The 21,460-nt window shown below is 41.7% G+C and overlaps 2 protein-coding genes and 1 long non-coding RNA gene across 5 annotated transcripts in view; 1 reads left to right on the top strand and 2 right to left on the bottom strand.

Annotated features, from left to right (window-relative positions):
- The window catches only part of erbin (erbb2 interacting protein), a 48,213-nt gene extending 46,370 nt beyond the window's left edge, over positions 1–1,843 (bottom strand). The window contains exon 1 of one of the 2 annotated variants that reach the window (XM_088320076.1): positions 1,230–1,843. The gene's annotated coding sequence lies outside the window, so the exon portion shown is untranslated. The remainder of the gene's footprint in view (positions 1–1,229) is intronic. The other variant, XM_088320077.1, reaches the window with a different exon arrangement.
- Positions 1,175–21,460, top strand: part of LOC148350029 (uncharacterized) — a 23,305-nt gene continuing 3,019 nt past the window's right edge. The window contains exons 1-2 of the long non-coding RNA XR_015847112.1: positions 1,175–1,682; positions 20,697–21,025. This is a non-coding gene — a long non-coding RNA (uncharacterized LOC148350029). The remainder of the gene's footprint in view (positions 1,683–20,696; positions 21,026–21,460) is intronic.
- nln (neurolysin (metallopeptidase M3 family)) overlaps positions 4,534–21,460 on the bottom strand; it is a 21,699-nt gene continuing 4,772 nt past the window's right edge. The window contains exons 1-12 of one of the 2 annotated variants that reach the window (XM_088320079.1): positions 21,129–21,265; positions 20,842–20,990; positions 20,680–20,784; positions 16,215–16,317; positions 15,989–16,152; positions 15,770–15,905; positions 14,532–14,898; positions 13,042–13,243; positions 10,749–10,935; positions 10,545–10,673; positions 10,343–10,479; positions 4,534–4,857 (exon numbers count right to left, since the gene is read on the bottom strand). In XM_088320079.1, coding sequence (XP_088176205.1) covers positions 4,708–4,857; positions 10,343–10,479; positions 10,545–10,673; positions 10,749–10,935; positions 13,042–13,243; positions 14,532–14,898; positions 15,770–15,905; positions 15,989–16,152; positions 16,215–16,317; positions 20,680–20,784; positions 20,842–20,880 — 1,719 coding nt within the window. In that variant the 5' untranslated portion in view covers positions 20,881–20,990; positions 21,129–21,265 and the 3' untranslated portion in view covers positions 4,534–4,707. Of the gene's footprint in view, positions 4,858–10,342; positions 10,480–10,544; positions 10,674–10,748; positions 10,936–13,041; positions 13,244–14,531; positions 14,899–15,769; positions 15,906–15,988; positions 16,153–16,214; positions 16,318–20,679; positions 20,785–20,841; positions 20,991–21,128; positions 21,266–21,460 lie in introns of those variants that run through there. The other variant, XM_088320078.1, reaches the window with a different exon arrangement.

The following is a 21,460-nucleotide window of genomic DNA, read 5'->3' as shown; positions in this document are numbered from 1 at the left end:
GGAACAAATACAAGAAAAAAACAACAACACAACAACAGCCTAGTAGAACAAGCGCAAGGGTATACTACAAGAACATAAAACGCAGACTGACAATTAAATTGTGCCGATAAGGTAGGTATTTATAAGTAAATATGACAAACGTCCCCAAAAATTCATGCACAAGAGTTTTTTTTCTATTTACGAGTCGAATTAACCAGCATGTCTCATATCTATCCACTATACCTGTCAACCTGTACGTCTTTGCCGTACAAAGTACGTTTATTATGCATTTTAAAACGTGAACGACGTACAAGAAAATCTGTACGGAAAAACGCAAATTTGTCAGTGATGGGTACCAACCGGTATACACCAACTATCACGAAACGAGTTCGCCGCGGTAGCCTCTATCTCGGTATCGTTTTTTTCCCGTTGCAAACGAAGCAAGCGTGGTCTTAAAAAACATCGGATTTCATGTGGTAGTTGTGTAGTGAAAGGAAGCCCGTCTCTTTTTAGAGAACAGTCTTTTTCGGCTCAACTCATTAAAGAGAGCCGGCTCTCAAACGGCTCACTAGGTTTGATGCATTAAATTACGAATTATTACGTTGTGTAAAGAAGTTAAGAAAAAAAGGAGGTATAAAAGAAGAAAATGAAAAAAAGACTTGTGGGTATCCCTTTAATCAATATATTACCAACAATAATTTAACATTATGCAGAAAATGAATTAATAACTTGAATAAGAAAATGTTATATTCTACTTAATTATATTTGCATGTATTTTGTCCTTTGACAGTGAACGTCCAAGCGACTTCATTTTTGAACTTTTTTTATAATAAACCTCATTCATGTCGAGCAACTCGGCATCTCACAACAAAATGTTAATTAACCATATATATCATATAACGAAACACATGTACAATATAACATGTTAAACTACATAAATAAAACGTTTGAAGTAAATATATATGGTGCAAGATTATTTTGTGTTTTGTAAGGGAAAATACGACAGTTTGTAAGGGCATGGAGCCCTGGAGCGCGACAGGTATGATCCACTAAACGAACACAATGCAAGAATTATAACACACGACAATAAAGACAAAACGGATCATCTTGACCTTAAATGAGTGTCGGTCATCTTTGGATAAGAAAACATCAGCTGCAACTAATTAGCCGCGGCTAGCATTGTTAGCATGTTTTACGGAGGGGGGCCCCCCGGCAAAAAGTCGCGATAAGAAAAGCGACAAAACACCAACCTTGACGCCTTGCTGCCGTCACCGCGTCCACCCGTGATGCCCGCACACGATTACACACCGGTTTGGTGCCGAGAAGGGACCATTTAGTCGGCTTGAAAAGGCAGCCTCCCTCGATGGTACTTCGAATGGTTTCGAGCTAACGGGGGCTAACAGCTAGCCCCCCTTGTTAAAGAGCGACTGGAAACCGAGCGCTCATTTCGGCAAAGTTGCCGGAGTCGCACTTGGAAGAAGATAAAAGGCTTCCAATACAAGATGGTGGTTCTAAAACAGGACAATATTAAAAAATATATATAAAAAATGTCTATACGATAGTCAACGAGGAAATAGAAAAGCGGCTCGGCCGAGGGGAAGCTTGTCCAAAGATGAAATATGCCGCGCCCAGATGTTTCCACTCATCGTCTCCTCCGGACGTGGGTCATTTCGTTCTTTGTGGGCCGAGGTGAGTAGAAGCAGGTAAGGAAGTCCGTGTTGATGTGCTCCGCTCTCAGTTCCGGACTCGAACCGCCGTCGCCTAGCGCAAACAGTCGAGTGGCGGTCCGCTTCCGTCTCGACGTTTGACCCCTGAATGCACCGCTACTGCCCTCCTCCTCCGGCGCACGTTCTCAGTATATACCCACGCGCGAATTGAGTACACGGATGTGAAAACAAAACACTTTTCTATTCTTCATTACATTTTCTGGTTTGTTCTTTTTCGTACATTCCTCCCAATCCTTAAACGTGTTTCTTTTTAAAGGGCCAGTGTGTAATTTTAGCGCCTCCTAGTGGTTAGAAAAACTAAAATTACTGCAAAATGGCTGCATAAAGAAAACGCCACACCTGAGGCGTGTTCAGGAGAGTAATCAGACATGTAGTCGCTTGTTAATCGCTTGCCGCGCACTGCTGAACGTTTTGTAATCGCTCACTGTGATTGCCTTACTGATCCAAAATGGCCGACGACAGTACAATGGATTTCGTTCTACAGCTTGCTTTGAGCGAGTTGGCTGATATGAGCGACAGTTCGCATATTGACACAGTTAAGGTTATCCTAAACGCAGTGGAAGGGTCATACCTGTCTTGCATTGTTCACAAACATTACCAGGCAATGTAAGACGATATATTACATCGCCAACAGCACTCGTCAGGGTGAGATCCTCCATCTTCTGCACTGTCGACGCCATGTTGGAAATCAAAGTAAGCGGTCTTTCTCCCGTGATTACTCGGGCACGCGAGCGCTCAATAATCACTGGCCGTTCAGAAGCTAGCGATAGCTCGCGATAGCAATCACTCACTCTCCTGAACACGCCTCTGTTAAGTTCCAGGGCTCCATGCCCTTACAAACTGTCGTATTTTCCCTTACAAAATACAAAATAATCTTACACCATATTTTTTTCAAACGTGTTCATTAATGTAGTTTAACATGTTATATTGTACATGTGTTTCGTTATATCATATGTATTGTTCATTAACATTTTGTTGTGAGATATTGAGTTGCTCGACATGAATGAGGTTTATTATAAAAGAGTTCAAAAATTAAGTAGCTTGGACGTTCACTATCTCAGGTTTTTGTGTTTTTCCTTGCCCTCATGTAAGTTTTAGATCAGGGGCTGGAGTCATAATAGCCTGTGGTCTGTGCAGGCCTTTGAGACTCCTTGTGATAAAGGGCATCACAAATAAACATGGCTTGACTTGTTTTTGGGGTTTTTCCTTGCCCTCGTGTAAGTTTTAGATCAGGGGATGGTGTCATAATGGTCTGTAGTTTGCAATAGTCTGTGGTTTGTGCCGCCCTATGAGACTCCTTGTGAATCAAGGGTTATACAAATGAACATGACTTGACTTTCTAAATGGGTCCAAAGTGAGCCTAATGTCATTTTTTTTTCATTCTTAATATTATATTCCAGTCCAATTATAAATACAGCAAACCCCCAGGATACAGTGTCCCCGTTTTACGACATTTTTCTTTTACGGTGTGAAATAATGTTTTTGGCTCCTCATGAAGCCATATTCATCAACATATATCAACAACAAATGTATTTGTGTGCCTAAAATCATCAATAGGTATGTGTTTTTTCAACATTTTCGACCTAAATTTTTTTGGGTGTGTTTTGGACATTTTCGACTTACTAACCCCCTTGTCTTTTTGACATTTTCAACCTCTTTGTGTTTTTTTTCAACATTTTCGACATACTAAACCCTTTGTCTTTTTGACTTTTTTGACATTCTAACCTCTTTGTTTTTTTCAACATTTGACAGACTAACCTTTTGGTGTTTTTTGGATATTTTCGACATACTAACACCTTTGTCTTTTGGACTTTTTGACATTCTAACCTCATTGTGTTTTTATTTTTCAACATTTTCGACAGACTAACCCCTTTGTCTCTTTGTCAAGGAACAAAGAATATTTGTTGTAAATTCAAATAAAACTTTTTTTAGTAAATAAATTAGAATTTCAACACAACTAATATGACTAATCATTTATGTAAACCAAAAACGGACAGTGTAGGAAATAAAATTAGGCTTTGCAGCAACTTGTATAAAGTTACATACAAACTTAAATAGCTTCCCTTTTTTACGACAAAAAATAAAAATGTCAATACACCAAACATGACTTGAATTAACATAAAACAAAAAGTGCATTGAAATTTAAAAAAAAAAACTCGCGAATTAAAAAGTCTGTGCACTCCTGTTTTAGAGCCAAATTGACAAACTCATGTTATGGTAACAGCTAATCACTCAGCCTTCCAATTTAGTGTGCTTTTTATGCTCCCAATCACAAACACACACGCTTGATTGACGGACTCATGTTATGATAAGAGCTAAAATAGGAGGCTCCACCTAAATGTGCTTTCCTAAAACAAGTTAATTACACTTTTTCACTATCTTTTAATCACACACACACTTTTTTTTATCAGCGGCGTTCATTCACGGGCATGTCGGGACAAAGGAGTTCGCAGAGCTGCCCTCGTTTACTCCGCTCTACCGTTTTTTTCCTGCTTAAGTGGCTCCGTCCCCGGTCGGTTATCCATTTAAAAGGCACGGGGGTTAGTAGTGTCCGAGACAGAGGGAGGAATGAAAGGGAGAGAGAGGCTTGGCTGCATCTGAGCCTGAATAATTGTCCCGTCGAATAAAAAAAATACAGATATCCGTCAAATTCCCAATTTTTGGTGCCCACAATCCGTCCGCCTGAGTCAACCTAGTTTCTATCCCCTGCCAAATGACAATTTCCTCTTTCGAAGTATTCCGTTTGGCTTGCAGTCTCAGTATAAGGGATTTCAATAGCTCAGAAATTGGTTGGGGTGTCCCATGTGCTCAACAAAAAACAATTCAGTCTGTTTTTTCGTTAATATTTAATAAAAAATCTGTTATAAACATTACTTAAAAGATGATATTTATAAACATACCACATCAGGAAAAATACATTTTAAAAGCATAAAAATTATAGAAAAAAAATATAAAACAAACTTGCATTTGAGTGTATCAAAAAAAAACTCCCCGAGAGACATCACAACGGGGCGTCCGAGGGACACGTAAGTCCTTTGCATTGGAAGAAAGCGTCCTGGCACGGCTCTCGTCCCAGGAAGCGTCTCAGCAGGTCCGTGCCGTCCACCGAACCGCCCGTCTCCAGGATGACCCGTCTGTATTCTTTCCCCACCTGATTAAAAAAACGGGATTAGTTGATTGAATCAAGCGAGTCAAACCAACAAACATCAAAGATGTCGTCATCAGCGACTATCAGATAATATGTTTACATGGATGGAATTGTCCGACTGGGATTAGAGGTCAGATTTTGGAGCAAACGGATAACCCCGTATCCATAGCGTTTGCATGTATTCTGATTACAAAGACGCAGTGGGAACAACGTCATTACGCAAACTATTTACATGAATGAAGGAACAATTTCATCAATGTCACTCACCATATTCAACAAAATACTGTATTTGTTTCTCATACACTCCAAAAGTGAAATTAAATCCATTGCTGAGTTTCGTGTGTTACAAGATGTGCTCCCACGTGGCTGGCAAAAAGAATAGACTAACAATATATATGGATGAGCAAGACTGTGACATCAACTAATATATATTAAAACTATACTGGACTGTCTCAGAAAATTAGAATATTGTGATAAAGTTCTTTTATTTTCTGTAATGCAATTAAAAAAACAAAAATGTCATACATTCTGGATTCATTACACATCAACTGAACTATTTCAAGCCTTTTATTATTTTAATATTGCTGAATTTGGCTTACAGCTTAAGAAAACTCAAAAATCCTATCTCAAAATATTAGAATATCATGAAAAAGTATACAAGTAGGCTATTCAACTAATCACCTAAATCATCTAATTAACTCGAAACACCTTGCGAGGGTTTCCTGAGCCTTAAAAACACTCAGCTTGGTTCAGTAAACTAAATCACTGCTGATCTGACTGCTGTCCAGAGGACCATCATTGATACCCTCCATCAGGAGGGTAAGACACAAAAAGAAATTTCTCAAAGAGCAGGCTGTTCACAGAGTGCAGTTTCAAAGCATATCCACAAAAAGTCTGTTGGAAGGGAAAAATGTGGCCGGAAACGCTGCACAACCAAGAGAGATGACCGCAGCCTTAACAAAATTGTGAAGAAGAGCCGCTTCCAGAATTTGAGGGAGCTTCAAAGACAGTGGGCTGAAGCTGGAGTCCAGGTATCAAAAGCCACAGTTCACAGACGTGTCCGGGAAATGGGCTACAATAGCCGTATTCCCATGGTCAAGCCACTTCTGAACTCAAGACAACGGAAGAAGCGTCTGACTTGGGCTATGGAGAAGAAGCACTGGACAGTTGCAGAGTGGTCCAAAGTCCTCTTTTCAGACGAAAGCAAGTTTTGCATTTCATTTGGAAGTTAAGGCGCCAGAGTCTGGAGAAAGGCTGGAGAAGAGCAAAATCCAAGTTGCTTGAAATCCAGTGTGAAGTTCCCACAGTCAGCAATGGTTTGGGGAGCCATGTCAGCTGCTGGAGTTGGTCCACTGTGTTTCATCAAGTCCAGAGTAAATGCAACTGTGTACCAAGAGATTTTAGAGCACTACATGCTTCCATCTGCTGAAAAGCTCTATGGAGATGAGTATTTCATTTTCCAGCATGATCTGGCACCTGCCCACAGTGCCAAAACCACCAGTAACTGGTGCACTGACCATGGCATCACTGTCCTTGATTGGCCTGCTAATTCCCCTGACCTGAACCCCGTCGAGAATTTGTGGGGTATAGTTAAGAAGAAGATGAAAGACACCAGACCTACAAATGCAAATGAGCTGAAGGCCGCTATCGAAGCATCCTGGGCATCAACACCTCAGCAATGCCACAGGCTGATTGCCTCCATGCCACGCCGGATTGATGCAGTAATCCGTGCAAAAGGATTCCCAACCAAGTACTGAGTGCATCAATGGACATTTTCAAATGTTTGATTTAGTTTTGCTGTTATAAAATTATTTTTTTACTTGGTCTGAGGAAGTATTCTAATATTTTGAGATAGGATTTTTGAGTTTTTTTCAGCTGTAAGCCAAAATCAGCAATATTCAAATAATAAAAGGCTTGAAATAGTTCAGTTGATGTGTAATGAATCCAGAATGTATGACATTTTTGTTTTTTTAATTGCATTACAGAAAATAAAGAACTTTATCAAAATATTCTAATTTTCTGAGACAGTCCAGTATATAAATGAATAAACTTGATAAATTTATAGTTTGAGAAAGACCTTGATCAGATTATTGTGCGCATTTAAATCCGTTTATATGTACCATATTTTTTCAGATACACCAAAGAATTCTAAGCCTGAATGTGCTTTTGCGTTTTTCTTTTTATATAGGACAACTTTGTTTTCGCCATTCTCTAACATTAGTCTCTGGTACCGTGAACAACAATACTGTGCTGATAAGATAAAATCCAATACATTTTCTGGTCCATTGTCCGGACCAGAACAAAAACAGAACCCACTCGCGTAACGTTTCTCACAGTGTTATTGGGAAGAAGGGAAAGGATTGCACACACGATCCGGTGATCGCTGGTCGCGGGGAGCAGGTCGCTCTGAACGCGGAATTGGCACTTCCGTGGCGAACGATGGCGGTGACGGGAACGGAAAGAAAACGGGATCAAAAATGTGCTCAGGATGGCAAACAAGTCGAAAGCCAGGAGAGGAGAGTAGATGTGGTCGAGATCAAAAACGGATTGTTATTCGGGACTGGAGAACAGGCGTGGTTGAGATCAAAACGGGTCGTAATTTGGGACATGAGAGCAGACGTGGTCGATCAAAACAGATCGTAGCGGGAGACAAACAAGAGCAAAAACACGGGACAGGCGAAAAAGGGCTTGCCGTGTAAAAACAGAGATTTGCAGACGGCCTGACAAAAGGGAACTGACATGAAAGACTTTAAATACTAACTGGGAGCCAATCTGTCAACAAGCTGCAGCTGGCGCCACACGGGCAGGGCCAATTGGGCGCCATGGCAACCATGACATCCATATCACTTGAGGTCTAGTGGTCAGGATTGGGTGCTCTCACCGCTGTGACCCGAGGTCATTTCTTGTTGTATCCAATGTTTTGCGTATTTTTCGACTATACACGGTAAAATAGAAGAACTGTTGTCAACTGTGCACAGTCAATGGTATGGTCACGTCACAAGATCACCACAACTGACCAAGATAATTCGCCAGGGCACAGTCCAAGGGGGCAGGAAGAGAGGAAGACTGAAAACACCCTGTGCCGACAACATCAAGGAATGGACTGTTGCCAACTTTGCCACGACCTGAAAACAGGCCAGCAAGTGTCAGCAGTGGGGAGAGTTGTCCAGAGTTGCGTCCTCATTGGTGCACTGATGACCCGGGCGATTAGAGGATCTGTGAAACGATGTATAATTTTATGTATTGCCCGCATGTAAACCTACTCATTGATAATAATCAATGTGTGTTATGTGAACACTGTGCCTTAGTGACTTATTCAAAAGCATCAAAGACAATTTTGTTTTTGAGAATCCATTGAAACACAAAATAAGTCCCTTCCAACATAAGCAGAAAAAGGACAAAGGTCCCTTGGCGGGACTCAGAAACAATGAGGTGGCTCAGGAAGTTCAATGACACAGTCAACCTAATCTTGACCTAGTAAGCAAGCGTAGATGAAGAGAGGATGAGGAACGGAGATCGTGATGTTTAGACCGACAAAACGAGTGAGGAATAATAACGAGAGAGTACCAACCAATGTTTGCCTCAGCCGGCACGTCAGGAGAAATGAAACAGACGCGGAGGCAAGAGGCCGTGATGGTGTCGTAATAAAAAACACAAGGAACGCTCCACCAGCCTCAAGGTGACCAAAGCCAAAGGAGGAGAATATTTAGCCGGAAAGAACTGATAGGAACCGGCAAAACTCAAAAAACAAAACTTATTTTCCCCATGCTGAGGTTTTTGAGTTCTTCCTTGCCCTCATGTAGGTTTTAGATCAGTTGACAATTCCTCAATTTTGTGTCATAATAATGTGTGTTTGGAATAATCTGTGGTCTGTGCAGCCCTTTGACTCTTTGTGATTAAGGGCGTCACAAATAAACATGACTTGACTTGAGATTTTGGAGTTTTTCCTTGCCCTCATGCAGGTTTTAGATCAGGGGATGGTGTAATAGTAGTCTGTAATAATCTGTGGTCTGTGCAGCCCTTTGAGACTCCTTGTGATTAAGGGCGTCACAAATAAACATGACTTGACTTGACTTTCTTCATGCTAAGGTTTTTGAGGTTTTCCTTGCCCTCATGTAGGTTTTAGATCAGGGGATGGTGTCATTTACCTAGTGCAGGGATCAGGAACCTATGACTCGCGAGCCATATATGGCTTTTTCTATGAGTATCTGTGGCTCAGAGACAAATTTTGATTGCATGCAATATTTCTCCAGCTTGTTCAAAACTTGATTTGTCTATCCCATTCAGGTACACGCAAAGCCAAACCAAAGCTAAATAACATGGTATTACTTCGCAGAATATATAGGGCACGTTTTTCACTACAATTTACAGTCAAGGTGTCACACAAAAAAGGGGGGGTGAAAAAACTAGTTTTGGCTGTACAACGCTAAAGAATCCTTTATATAAAAGTTCACTATATAATCTGTGTTCAGTGTTCAGATACCTTCTGATGAATCCACAGAACTGTAAATACGCCAAAACACCGGAAGAGAACTTAGTCATTCGATTGGGTGAGTGGGAGGGATGGGTGGAGCTATGCAAAAAGTGCAAGCACTCCCTCCCATCTCTCTCCCTACGCCGTCTGCGCCAAAAGTGAGCTCATCAGGCTCCCTATTTGCAGAATGTTGTGACGTTTTTTCACAATAACTGCTTGCATCTGGTTTTGAAACCAATATGTATGAAAAAAAGGGTCAAAAGGAGTTTAACCGATCTTGAGTAATTGCAAGAAAGAGATAAGTTTAAAGTGGTATGTTTGTTGATTTTGGGACAGGGGCTCTGGCATTATTCTCTTTTCATCATTTTGATCAAATCATCAAAAATAAATGTGCTGAAGACTAAGCTTTTGTCTGGGGCGCGGGTTTAGCAATTTAGTAAATTTGTCTCATAATATATGGTGTGGCTCTTTCCCAAAATAAAATTAATATTTTTTGCTTTTATGGCTCTTTGAGTCAAAAAGGTTCCCGACCCCATGACCTAGTGTTTACTATGTTTGTGTACTGTAATGCTAATTTTGATTCACCCTGGTCATCCTGAAAGGGGGATACCACTTGTGAGGTCCCTTCTCAAGGTTTCTCATTTTCCTCACGTTGAGGTTTTGAGTTGTTCCTTGCCCGCATGTTGGTTTAAGATCAGGTAATTGTGTCATTGTAATCCTGTGCAGTCCTTTGAGACATTTTTGTGATTAAGGCCTATATAAATAAATTTGACTTGACTTGATATAATAGTCTCGGGTTTGGAATAATCTGTGGATTGTGCAGCCCTTTGAGACTCCTTGTGATTAAGGGCGTCACAAATAAACATGACTTGACTTGAGGTTTTGGAGTTTTTCTTTGCCCTCATGTAGGTTTTAGATCAGGGGATGGTGTCATAACAGTCTGGTCTGTGCAGCTCTTTGAGACTCCTCGTGATTAAGGGACTCACAAATAAACATGACTTGACATTGACTCACTTTTGGATTGAGGATGCCTTCCTTTTTAAAGCGGCTGAAGTACATGTCCATGGAGTAGACCTCACTCCACAGGTAGCTGTAGTACTGCCCGTCATATCCTCCTGCCAGGTGACCGAAGCTGGCTAGCATGTTTGTGCCTGGAAACATAGTTGGTAGAAGTTCTCACAGTCTTGGTCTTAAATTCCTTGGAGAGAATACAGACCTTCTGTGGCAGGAACCCCGAGGACGTCCTGACACAGTCCTGCGAACACTGCTGCCGGGTCTACAACGGCGCTGGTGTGCAGTATCTGGTCCACCTTACTCAAGACCACCTGCCTCAGATTCATCAGCCCTAAAAACAAAGCAGCGAAGATGTCACGCCGATCGGAGTCCCGGCTCGAGTTTTCCGATCCGCAGAGATTCTGACCCGTGTTGGCCACCCTGGAGGCGATGAGATTGTCGAGAAGCGGCTCCGGGATGGCCGAGCCGTCCTTGTAATGACGGGACATCCTTTTTAGCGGTTCCTTCTCCCACACCCAGTTCTCCAACATCTGGGAGGGAACTTCTACAAAGTCCGTCTCCACGAGCGTGCCGCTGAATTCCGAAACGGTTACCTGTTCAAGTATTCAAATATAGTAGAATAAATAAATCCCTACCAGCTTAATAAATGTTTTGACCTCTATAGCCGTCAAAGGCACTTCTCTTTTATATATATTTATTAGGGCTGCAACAACTAAACGGTATTTTGAATAAAATTGGTGATTACAAGCATTGGCAACTTATTAAATAATTGAGTTTTTGTATCAGATGATTTTTGAGCCACCAAGTATGTTAAATCAATGCAAATAAGTGTGCACACTTTCCCGTAGTGACCCAGGGAGTTGTAGTACCGCTTTTGTCCTGCAAAGAGTGTCAAGGCTGTTACGGTATTTTTAAAAAGGTTATCTTACATTTTTAAAAATCCTCAATACTAAACTTTGCATCATTAGATAGATAAATGGATACTTTATTCATCCCCATAGAGAAATTCACACTTCCAGCAGTATCCTTGTGTTGAAAAATAAAATAATAAAATAAAAGATATAGAATACAAAAATACCCAATATAACGTGTTGATATAGAGTATTTAAATAGTGCTACAGACAATATACACTGTAATAAGAATAGGGTAATATGCAAATGTGGGGGTGGAGTTTAATGTGGGCTTTTACTCCCCTGGGTGGAGTTAAAAAGCCTCATGGCATGAGGAAGAAATGATCTCCATTACAAACAAAATTGTCATCAAAGTTTCTACTCTGCAGTGTTTGACAGTTTCATCACTGAACAAATTTAACAATTTTCAAGGGAACAGACAGTCCTGCAGAAATACAGAGGAAACAAAAACTGAAAATAGGTGAATAATATGAATACAGTTAAACGATAATAACTACTATGACATTCTTACTTTGCACAAGAGGCATATATCATTTTCATATGAAGAATGTTTATCATATTCCAAGATTTAACCCCCAAAACAAATTTGTTGACAACTGGCCCATTAAAATGTTTAGGCATCTATGGTTGTCAATGGCACTGAATGTATTACATTATTTCAGCTTGTCAAGTCAAGTCCTGTTTATTTGTTTGGCCCTTAATCACAGAGAGTCTCAAAGGGCTGCACAGACCACAGATTATTGCAAACCACAGACTATTATGACACCATCCCCTGATCTAAAACATACATGAGGGGAAGGAAATGTCAGAACCAGAACAGATGGTAGACCCAAACAGGGCTCTAAAACTCAAATTTGTTTCCAACCTAAAGAAGATCTCATGTATGACGTGCCGAGAGAAATGTTTTTATGTCTATAGTAGTCAATAGCACTTAATGTTTTTTTTAAATCTAGTTAAATACCGTAAATTCCGGACTATAAGCCGCTACTTTTTTCCCCTCACTTTCAAACCTGAGGCTTATTCAGTGATGAGGCCAATTTATGTAATTTTTCCAACGGCCGCTAGCGGCGCTCTAGTGTTGCTACCATTAACTGCCCTGTCAAAGCTATATTATTATTATTATAGCTTTGAAATGTCTCGGTGTACTGTCTTTCTTTGTAAATATGTGTAACCCATGTATAATATGTATTTGCAACTGTAGATTTTTGTAATGTATTCATTTGAGACACTTATTCTGATATGTTTCGCACGGGTGAACGAAAAATGAAGGGCGGAACAAACGCGGGGTGCCGAGTTTAAGTGGGGACCGCTCAAGGTGAGGGACAGACAAGGAAAGAAGAGGGGGTAAAAAGTCGGTTAAAGAAAAAGGAGTTGCGTGAGTAAATGTGTTCATCTGATATATTTTTCCCACCCTTACCTTTGTAAATATACACTTTTTTCCTTGGATTATTTTCAACGGGACCCGGACTCTGCAGGTCTGCATCAAACCTTAAGTACCGGTATAGTTTTCCATTCGTATTGCCGGCTGTGATATTTGGACTGTGGACTTTAATGAAGGACATTTAGTTTCAATCGCGGGACTTGAAGTCGGGTTTGGGTTAATTTTGTGTTTGTGTTACATGTTTAAATGTGGGCGCATGCGGCTTATATACAGGGTGCTGCTTGTGTATGTACAAAACCGGTTTTCCTCTTAAAATGTGGTGGGTGCGGCTTATAATCAGGTGCGCTCTATAGTCCGGAATTTACGGTAGCTAAAAGGGCTCCCAGGTTCAAAAAAAGGCTCCTACCTTCGAACAGATTTCATGCATGACGTGTCCAAACTCATGAAAGTAGGTCTCCACCTCGTGGTGCTGCAGAAGTGAGGGTAGACCCCCTGCCGGTTTGGTAAAGTTTGCCACCAAAGCCGCCACTGGGAGGCGCCGTTCTCCTTTTGGGCCCTCGCATGCGGGCTGCAGGGAGAAGCACGCTGCGTGGCCGAATTTTCCCTCTCTGGCAATAGACACGGGACTCGGTCAGTAACTCAGAGTATAAGATTTAAAGGATTAACTCAAGAGTTAAATCAGCACCTCGAGTTAAATATTTAAACCTGCTTTCGCGCAACAGTCTCAAGGCTTTGACTCAAGAGTTAACACAGCTTTATAGTTTTAACCTTGACTTCAATCTTTAAACAGTTAAAGCAGATTTAAAGCTTTAACCCAAGATTTAAAGAAGTACTAACTTATGAGTTAAAGCAGTTGGAGTTTTTACCTTGACTTAAATCTTTAAACCCATTCCAGGTCGACAGTTGAAGCAGATTTAAAGCTTTAACTCAAGATCTAAGGAGATTATTACTTTTGAGTTAAAGCAGCTTTAGAATTTTCACTTTGAGGTAAATCCTTAAACATGCTTTCGCTCAAAAGTTAAAGCAGATTTTAAAGCTATAAATTTTGAGTTAAAGCATTTCAAAGGTTTCAACACTGAGTTAAAGCTGTGTACCTCGTTTAGCTCAACAGTTAAAGCAGATTAAAAGCTTTAACTAAAAAAAATAAAATCTATGACTTTAGAGTTAAAGCTTTAAAGAATTAACTTTGAATTCTGTAATGTAGGTGTATTTAACATTTCCAGACAATAGTAGGAGTTTAAATGAAGATTAGGGGTTCAAAGTTGTTTTTTAAATAGATTAGGTACATTCCGAATTAGGATTTGAATTCTGGGATATATTTAAAAAATAAAATTATGGTTCAATAATGAGGGTTCAGGTTTCGAGATAAAATTTTATTACATATTTTGGGTTTAAGTAGGCTGTGTTTTATTGTCCACCTGTCATTGTTCTTCTTTATCGCTGTCACTCTCTGAAGTTACCACGCAAAATTCTTAAGGACATACTGCTGCTATGGTTTGTGGCCCAATTTTCAACACGTCAGAATTTTCCGATCAGTTCTTTAAAAAAATCGATCAATGATGGAAAATTGTCGGTTAATGTAACCTCTCCGGACAAAGAAATATATAAGATATTCATTTTTGTACACTCTTGTTTAACTTAGATTTTGTTACAAAAACAGGCTTTAATTTGTTATAATGAATAACTTCTCCTCCTTAAGGGAAAAAATATGAAAATTCGTGTTCGCTTGGGACTCGGTCCATCAAATGAAATTAATTGTTCGGGCTCTGGCAATGTTGGGCTCCAATAACTGTGGGTTTGGGTCGGGTCGGGCTGGAATTATTTTGGCCCGATCTGACCTCAAGTTTGTTTGGGTTTGAATGACCAGTTTTAAGTCCTCTTCAAATCAGAGCCCACCTTGGGTGCAGATCCATGTAGAAGTATCCCATCTCCTCGCCGGTGTCGCCGTCGTGGGCGGCGTAGACGTGAACATCCGGGTGCCAAACGGGCGCCTTCTGCACTCGGCTGAAGCGCAGCCCCAGAAGATCCTGGTAGATGCCCAGCAGGCCCTCGGTGACTGCATCCAGCGGGAAGTACTCCAGAAGTTTGTCCTTGTCCACGGCGAACTTGCGCCGCTCCACCTGGTCCATGTAGTAGGGCAAGTCCCATGCGTTGAGACGCCCGTCAAAATGCCAGCTGCTCGCTTGGCACTCGAGTTTCTTCAGCGCCAGCATGTACTTTCGCTCGCGGGCACCCACGGGTTCCAGGATCTTCTGGAGGGCGTCTGGGATGGAGAAGGTTAGGGGGTTGAATACACAAGTATTATGGGGCACGAATCAAGGAAGGATTGTGGGATGCAAGAGTTTGTCATTGATCATCGACCCATTTCAGGTCATATTTTTGTTTTTAGACTTACAGTGGAACCTCGGTTTTCGAACGCCTCTCAGTTCGAACAAATCGGTTCTCGACCAAAAATTTCGAGAAATTCTTGCTTCGCTTTTCGTTCAAAAGTTCGAACGCCGGTACGCTAGGGGCGATGCTGAGCGGCGTACGGGTGTAGATTGCCCCCACCCCTCGTGAAGAACTGTTGTCACGTGACCGCGCACTTCTTTTTGCTTTCGCTTTGAATATCGGTGAACGGAGTGTTTTAACCCCTAATTATGCTTCGGAAGAAGGGCGGTGCAAGCAACAAAGTTGCTACAGGTGAAAAAAGAAGAGTAGTGCGTACAACTATTGCATTTAAGAAAGAAATAATAGCAAAATATGAAGAAGATGTGCGAGTTTCCCTTCTTTCGAGGGAATAGAGCATGACTTCTGCAGACCACCACAAAGGTGAGAAATCCTATTCATAAATCTTTTCTTTATCCTTTAACCGCTCACCACTTGTTGTGGAGACCCCGGTGCTAAATGACATATAAATTACCTGATTTTTTTATTTTTACACGTTCGTACGAAAGATTACGCTAACGCGAACGTACGATTAGCCTGGGTTAGCTTCATGTTTACGTTCATGGTAAGCCTTCAAGGATTTGGAACGGATTAAAATGATTTTACATTACTTTTAATGGCAAAAACGATTTTCGGTGATCGACCAAATCGGTTTTCGAACAGGGTTCTGGAACGGATTATGGTCGAGAACCGAGGTTCCACTGTACTTAGGAAGGCGTCAACGTTGGAGGCGTTCTTGGCCACGTTGACCTCCAGGACGTAGTCGGCGTGGCAGCCGTAGCCCAGCAGAGCTGCCACCTCCGCACGCAGCGCCACCAAGCGCTCCAGGATTAGCGTGTTGGCCTGCCACACAATTTGCACGTCAGCTACAGGGCTCAAGGAGGTTTTATTCGGGGAGGTGGGTCTGGTTTTGGTCCTCCAGTTACCTCTTTGCACCTGCTGTGGAAAGCCGCCTCCATCTCCCGCCGCGTTTGGGGTCGGCGGCAACGCTTCATCACAGGAAAATAGTGAGGATAAGCCAAAGTCACCTTGAGCAGCCCGGAAACCTCGTCCACATCCAGACCGGACAGGAAGCTCTCGGACATTCCGTCTATGCCCGGGAAGAGACGGTCAGAAGCGCCGTCGAGGGTGCGGGGGAATGCATGTACTGACCCAGCTGCTCCTGGGAGAAGAGCAGGAACGTGTTGTCCTCATTCAGGTTGTTGTTGAACTCAATGGAAAGTTCGGAGATGAGCTTGGACCTTTTTTGGATTTCCTTGGATTGAAAAAAACCAAACAAAAGTGGGAAAATCCATTATTTGTATTTAAAAAGTCGATAGTTAAATATTTCTTTTTATAACTTCAATATATAATATTTTACTTGCTGACGCCATCTTTTGGCTCAAATCATAATTGCAGCATTTGTAAATTATAGTGATAGCACAGGTGTCAAACAGGCGGCCCGTGGGCCAGATCAGGCCCGTTAAGGGAGTGAATCCGGCCCGCAAGACAAGACTCAGAGAAGCGCAAGAGAAAAACAAGCTGCAGGTTGAAATATGTCTACTTGATTCTGGCAAAGCCAGGTGCCTCTCACAAAGACACTGTACTTGTATTTAATTATTCCTCTCTCTCTCTCTCTCCCACCCCTTTTCTCCCACTCTATCTCTGTCTCTTTCACTCTTTGTGTCTCTCTTCTTCTCTTCCTTTGTTGCTCTTTGTCTGTCTCTCTCTGTGTCTTTTAACCACTCTTGCTCTAACTTCCTTTTTTTCCTTTTTTCTCTTTCTCTCTTCATACCCTTCATGCTTTTATCTATTCTCTCCTTCTGTCTTTCTATTTCTCTTTGGATTTCTTTCTTCCTCTCACTTTCTTTTCCCCCCCTCTCATGACTTCTCTTTTTATCTCTTTTGTTTCTCACGCTCTCTCTCTCTTTCTCTTTCTTTGTCCCGCCCTCTCTCCTTTTCCCTCCCTCTTTCTCTTATTTCTTTATCTCTCTTTTTCTTTCTCTTTAATCTACTAGTCCGGCCCCCGACAGAATGTTTGTTCAATCGTGTGGCCCCAGAGTTAAAATGAGTTTGACACCCCTGGTAATAGTGATAGTAATACATTTTACTTAAATCCATTTTAGTACACAGAATATCGACAAAGTGAGCAAGTAATAAATACCATCTTAAAAAAAAAAGAACAGTAACGTTAAAAAAATGGGACGGGGTGTCAAGCAGATAATTATGAATAGACAAGTCTGAAAAGGGTGGGCTTTGAAGGTGGACAGGATGGGGGAATTCCAGAGGTCAGGCGGTAATGAGTTCCAGAGCTGGGGGGCCGAGAGGCTGAAAGCTCTGCTCCCCATGGAGCTGAGTCGGGCAGTACAGTGAGTTGGACAAAGGAGGAAGATCTGAGGGTGCGGGATGGCGTGGTAATGTGAAGGAGGTCTGAGAGGTAGGGAGAGGCAAGGTTGTAGGTTTACAGAAGGATTTTGTAGGTGATTCTATGGTCGATTGGGAGCCCGTGGAGTTGCTGAAGGACAGGGGCAATGTTCCCTGTAATTTTCCACGGGTCTGAGCGTTCACACAAAGTCTGTGAGCAACGCTTGAAACAACAGTGAGCAACTATAATCCCAAGTGTGGCAAGATAATTAATCATCAACATGTCCAAAACTTGACATCAAGTTACATTGCAACACAAACGTTTTCTTCTTTTTTCCGAGTTTTTTTATCTTTTTTGTTACTTTTTTCTTTTTGTTCTCTATTTCCTTTTTTCCTACATTTCCTTTTCCTTTTTTTCTGGCTTTTTTTCCTAAATTTTTCCTTCTTTTTTTCCTCTTCGTTTGTTTCTTTTTTTCTCAGCTTTTCACTACTTTTTCATTTTGGTATTTTTTTTTCTTTTTTGTTCTATTCCGAGCTCGCTCTAAGTCATGTTGTGCATAATTTTACATAATATTTGGTCATGTTGGGATTAAAGAAGCAAAAACAACCCGAAGAGCCGATTAGGACCCGAAAGAGCCGGTTCGTTTTAGTGAGCCGAGCCGAAGAAGCCGGTTCTCGACAAACTCTACCGACTTTACTCAACTTCAACTCGACTTCAAAATACCGCATTTAGGACATAACATCAGAGGAACCCGTGTATTTTGACCTTCATGCACTGTAACTTTGACTTAAATCGCTTCTTAATTATTAATTTTGAGCCCTGATTTTTGTGCGCTGGCTAGATTTTCTTGTGCGCTGAGAATGTGCGAGCAGTGCGCAATTGCGCATGCGCGCAGCTTAGAGGGAACACTGGACAGGGGTGATGTGATGCGAGAGAGGGTTTTAGTGATAATTGGTTATGGATTAGCTGACGTTTATGGAAGGACTTTTGAGGTAGACTGTAGAGGAGGGGAACTGCAGTAGTCAAGGCGTGAGGTGACAAGGGCATGGACGAGGATGGCGGTGTGTGTGTGGGGCGGTTGATGAGGCACAGATGAAAGTTAGCACACCGGGTGATGTTATTTATATGAGGGTAGAAGGAGAGTGAACTGTCGAGGATGACACCCAGACTCTTAACCTGAGGGGAAGGAAAAATTGAGGAATTGTCAACTGAAAAAGAGGTGTCAACTTTAGAGAGGGTGGATTTGGTGCCAATGGGAAGTGTTATTGCTGTTTAGTTTTAAGAAGTTGACGGTGAACCATGATTTTATTTCAGATGGGCAGAGGGTAAGGTAGGGTTGGTAGGAGTGTGGTGTTAGATTTGCAGGAAAGGTAGAGTTGGGTGTAATTCGCGAAGCAGTGGAAAGAAATGTTGAATTTACGAAAGGATATGGGCTAGGGGGAGTAGGTAGATTATAAAGAGGAGGGGGCCCAGGACAGAGCCCATCCATTAAACACAGTGCTTAATTCCAGCTGGCCTTGTAATTTAGTATCAGTCCTGCTAGTTGCCTGAACTTATCCACGATTATCATTTTTGTAATGTAGCTCTGCTTTAATTTAACAGATCAATGTGAATTTGGTTTGGTAAACCAGTCTCCATGTTGGATTGATTTTTGGATTGATCGAGGTGGGATCGAACCATATGATGCGGAGGGGGTAAACCAGTGTATGCTGTCGGGCTTCTCTGCTGATAAAGGGTTGCAACTCACCCCTTTTTTGTGCTGTGGGCTTAAGGTTTGGTGTCAGGTTAGGAAGAACAAAGTGGAATGATTTATTAGTGAATGTGACTTGAATCTAGCCACCTCCCATCTACACCAACAAACAAAACCAAAACAAAAAACCCAGGGACGAGCATGAAGTCACTCTCCATCCCACTCCCGCCCCTCATTCCTCCTACCTCATGTGTTCCACCCTGCACAGCTTCGCCAAAAGATAAAAACACATAGGCAAGCTGGGAAAAAAATATAAGGGCTGTCTAAACTCAGTCAGGCATTGTGAACACAAACGTGATAGAAAAAATATTTTTACTTTCACCTTTTTAAGGAAACTTCAAAAGACGCATCCCACCATTAATATTTACCGTAAATTCCGGACTATAAGCCGCTACTTTTTTCCCAAACCTTCAACCCTGCGGCTTATTCAGTGATGCGGCCAATTTATGTAATTTTTCTAACGGCCGCCAGCAGCGCTCGAGTACAAAAGGTAAGATTTAGACCGGTAGAATATATGCGCCGAGGAAGACTGCAACTTCTTAGCTTGTGCACAAATTAAATTAGCGAAGACATATCCTCATCATGCAGTTTGCAAAAAGAAAGGCACATGACATAGCTTTCAAGCTAAAAGCAAACAAGCAGTCTGATAAAGAAGGAAACAGAGCTACTGCACGTAAACTTCACTTTGCGAGCGTGTTGCTAGCGTGTCTTTGAATTAGGAGGCGTGGGACGACGTCTATATGACAAAGTCTCTTTCCCATACTGGGGAGGAAGACTTTGATGACGTCAGTTATAAGGAGGAAGATGAGGACGGTTTACCGTGTTTTCTATAAGTACGGTATGTTTTTTTTAACAGACCCGATTACTGTGTTGCGAGCGTGTTGCTAGTAGCGTTTTGCTACCCTTCACAGGCACGGTTTGGGATGAAAGTTATAATATTATAATTAAAGCTATGAAAACTCTCTCGGTGTATCGTCTTTCTTTGTAAATATGTGTAACCATGTATAATATGTATTTGCACCTGTATATTTTTGTAATGTATTTATTTGAGACACTTATTCTGATATGTTTTGCGAATTAAAAAAGAGGGGCGGAGCAAACGCGGGCTGACGGGAAGTGGAGTAAAGGTGAGACGTGTTTTTGGATGCAGCGGACAATAGTGGATATATATTTTTCCCACCATTACCTTTGGAAATATAGACTTTTATTCCTTGGATTAGTTTCAACGGGTACCCAGACTCTGCAGGTCTGCATCATACCTTAAGTACCGGTATAATTTTCTGTTCATTTTGCAGGCTGTGGTTTTTGGACTGCGTACTTTATATTTAGTTACAATCGTGATTTAGTGATTGTGTTACATGTTTTAATTTGGGCGCATGCGGCTTATATACAGGTGCGGCTTGTGTAAGTACAAAATCGGTTTTCCCCTCAAAATGTGGTGGGTGCGGCTTATAATCAGGTGCGCTCTATAGTCCGGAATTTACAGTATTCTCATTCTATTTGTGTTTAATCTCAAGCTTCACCTCTCTCGTATCCGCAGACAAATGCAGTCCGTTCCTTCGACCCGACTCCACCAATCTCTTCAAGAAGCGTTTTTCCTCAGCAGAGAGGTTCTCCGGGAGCTTGTCCTGCTCACAGGGACGTCCGGGAGAAGTGGCAAAGGGGGACGGATTGACAGCTTTTACCTGTAAAGCGGCGATTCTGAGGAAGACGTCTTCCCTCATGCTCAGTTCCACGTCCAAGGCGCAGAAATGTCTGTCTGCTTCCACGCTGGCCGAGCGCACCGTCCGGCACGGGCTTACGAATTGCAGGAAGTCCAGAGCGTGACGACGGGCTGACAAAAGCAAAAATGGAGGCTCAAGATCAAAAGTTTGTAGATTTTTCTCTTTGTATGGTGTGTCAAGTAAGTAATATTAGACTTGTGAATTGGTGGACGTCATTACTATATCGTGGTATCTCTTTGTACAAGCACCTTTAAATATGAGAATTTCAATTTTCGAGGAAGAATATCTTCCTTGCTATATGTAAGAAAATCCAGTTCACGAGCAGTCCCAGAGGCTACCACTAGAGACTGCTCACCACTCGTGACTTCTTCCCACCAGCATTAGCTTGTCCAGGTTGCACCTGCAAAATACTAAAGGTAAAAAACTGTGCTGTCAAAGTGTTTTGTGTGTACGTTCATTTAAAGTTACAGTAATTTAATTTAAATGCACAGTAAGTGGTCTCATACCCAGGATTGGGAAGTTACTTTAACTTGATTACTTTCAATTACTTTTGGATTACTCCAATACCAAATATGCCAAT

This window comes from Urocampus carinirostris, chromosome 16 (assembly GCF_059441175.1).
Source record: "Urocampus carinirostris isolate Australia breed hairy pipefish chromosome 16, RoL_Ucar_1.0, whole genome shotgun sequence".
Lineage (NCBI taxonomy): Eukaryota > Metazoa > Chordata > Actinopteri > Syngnathiformes > Syngnathidae > Urocampus > Urocampus carinirostris.
The sequence above is the reverse complement of the archived record's forward strand: the minus strand, read 5'-3'. Positions and strand labels throughout refer to the sequence as shown.